At 35.0% G+C, this 1,805-nt stretch overlaps 1 protein-coding gene across 1 annotated transcript in view; it reads left to right on the top strand.

Annotated features, from left to right (window-relative positions):
• Positions 1-102: 102 nt before the first annotated feature.
• The window catches only part of LOC105315187 (kelch domain-containing protein 2-like), a gene marked incomplete at its 5' end in the record, with an annotated part of 5,975 nt that continues 4,272 nt past the window's right edge, over positions 103-1,805 (top strand). The window contains one exon of the mRNA XM_011409735.2: positions 103-552. Coding sequence (XP_011408037.2) covers positions 103-552 — 450 coding nt within the window. The remainder of the gene's footprint in view (positions 553-1,805) is intronic.

The raw sequence follows: 1,805 nt of genomic DNA on the forward strand, positions 1-1,805 counted from the left end.
CTCTTACTCTCTCACTTACTTTACTCCTCTGTATCCTGTCTTTATTCTAACTCATCACTATATTACTGTTACTCTGTTACTGGTACCTCTTGTTCTCTATAGACTATCAACCAGAGGAGAGAAGGTGGCACTCCACAGTAAAGGTAGGAGACTACCTATATATGTGGGGTGGGTACGAGTATAGAATACACTATGATGTGATGGAGGTGTATCACTTACCAACTGGTGCTTGGGACCAGAAACCTACTACTGGTACCCCACCACCAGGTACCTGGGGCTATTCATCTGTCGCCATAGGAAAGGACATATATTATTTTGGTGGGCGTGAAGCTGATGATCAAAACAGCTTACATTCCTTTGATGTGGATTCATTTAAGTGGAAGGAATTCTCTCCTTCTAGTTGTGATCATGGTCCAATGAAAAAGGGCTTATGTGAGATGGTATCAGTTAATTTTGACGGTGAAGACTATCTTATAATAATTGGAGGCTATGGATCATCTTCTATCAATCCTCCAAAGCAACCTGATGCTCAGTATTCAGGTGATGGTAGATGTAATGAGATACATTATTACAGGGTTTCATCAGGTCAGTAATTCTCATCATTGATACACAATAGTTGATCAGTATTTCAAACTGAATAATTTATATTAATGTACATAAAACAGATTGTTAATAATTAAGTGTGTTTGTTAGTGTGTCTCTGTGTGTCATGTGTTTGTGTGTGATGGTGACGTGTGTCTATATGTGACGTGTGTCTATATGTGACGTGTGTGTGTGTGTGTACTAATACATACATTATGATGTGTCTGTGTATGATAGTGCATATAATGTATGTGAGAATTTATGAATGTATGACGTGTGTATGTGACATGTATCTATAATGTGCATGTTATGTGTGTGTGAGTATTATCATGTATCTGTGTGTGTGATATTTGTATGTGTACATGTATCTATACATAAGCTAATGTGACATGAGTGTGTGTGTGTAGGTTCATGTTATTTATTATCATTTTTAATGAAGTTCTGTATCACACGAGTCACAAATCACCTACATACAATGTTCCATGAGTTTTGTATAATTATTCATTAACAATCATAACTGACATTTACCAGAATAGATTAGTAATCTTCAAATAAGTAGACCCCCTGGATCTCTCCTTCGTGTGTGTGTGTGTGTGTGTGTATCATGTGATAGTGATAGTGATGTGTGTTTATGCATGATATGTATGCATAAATAATAATGTACACACATATACACATACATATGTATGATGAATGTGTATAATGTATGTGTGTGTATGTGGTAAGTAAGTGTACATGAATGTTTGTACATTACTATTAGATCAATGGATATCTCCTGTTGTTACTGGAGACAGACCACCTCCTATTAAATCCTTCACTCTAACACCAGTTACTAATAACACCGCAATAATGTTTGGAGGCTATACTGATAATGGATGGAGTAATAAACTGTATATGATAAGTTTCACTAAGACATCAGTGGTGAGTTAATACTGTGGGATTGGTTTTGATTGTGAGATTCTTTTGATTATAAATTGTGGTTTTTAATTAAATTTCAATTGAAATGATTGTAATTTGTCAAATGCAATTGTAATAACTATTATTGAACTTAGTAATTATTATGTATTATGTTTTGGGGGTGTGACAGGGTGTGGTTGACTAGAGTATGGTTCTAACTATTGTGACTTGTGGTGTGTGTGTTCCATAATCTTTATCATTATCAATCGGATTACAAACGGTCCTTTTAATATTATTATTGGTACAGAGAACCAGTATTACATTTG

This window comes from Amphimedon queenslandica, unplaced genomic scaffold, assembly GCF_000090795.2.
Source record: "Amphimedon queenslandica unplaced genomic scaffold, v1.1 AMPQUscaffold_11565, whole genome shotgun sequence".
NCBI classification, from domain to species: Eukaryota; Metazoa; Porifera; class Demospongiae; order Haplosclerida; family Niphatidae; genus Amphimedon; species Amphimedon queenslandica.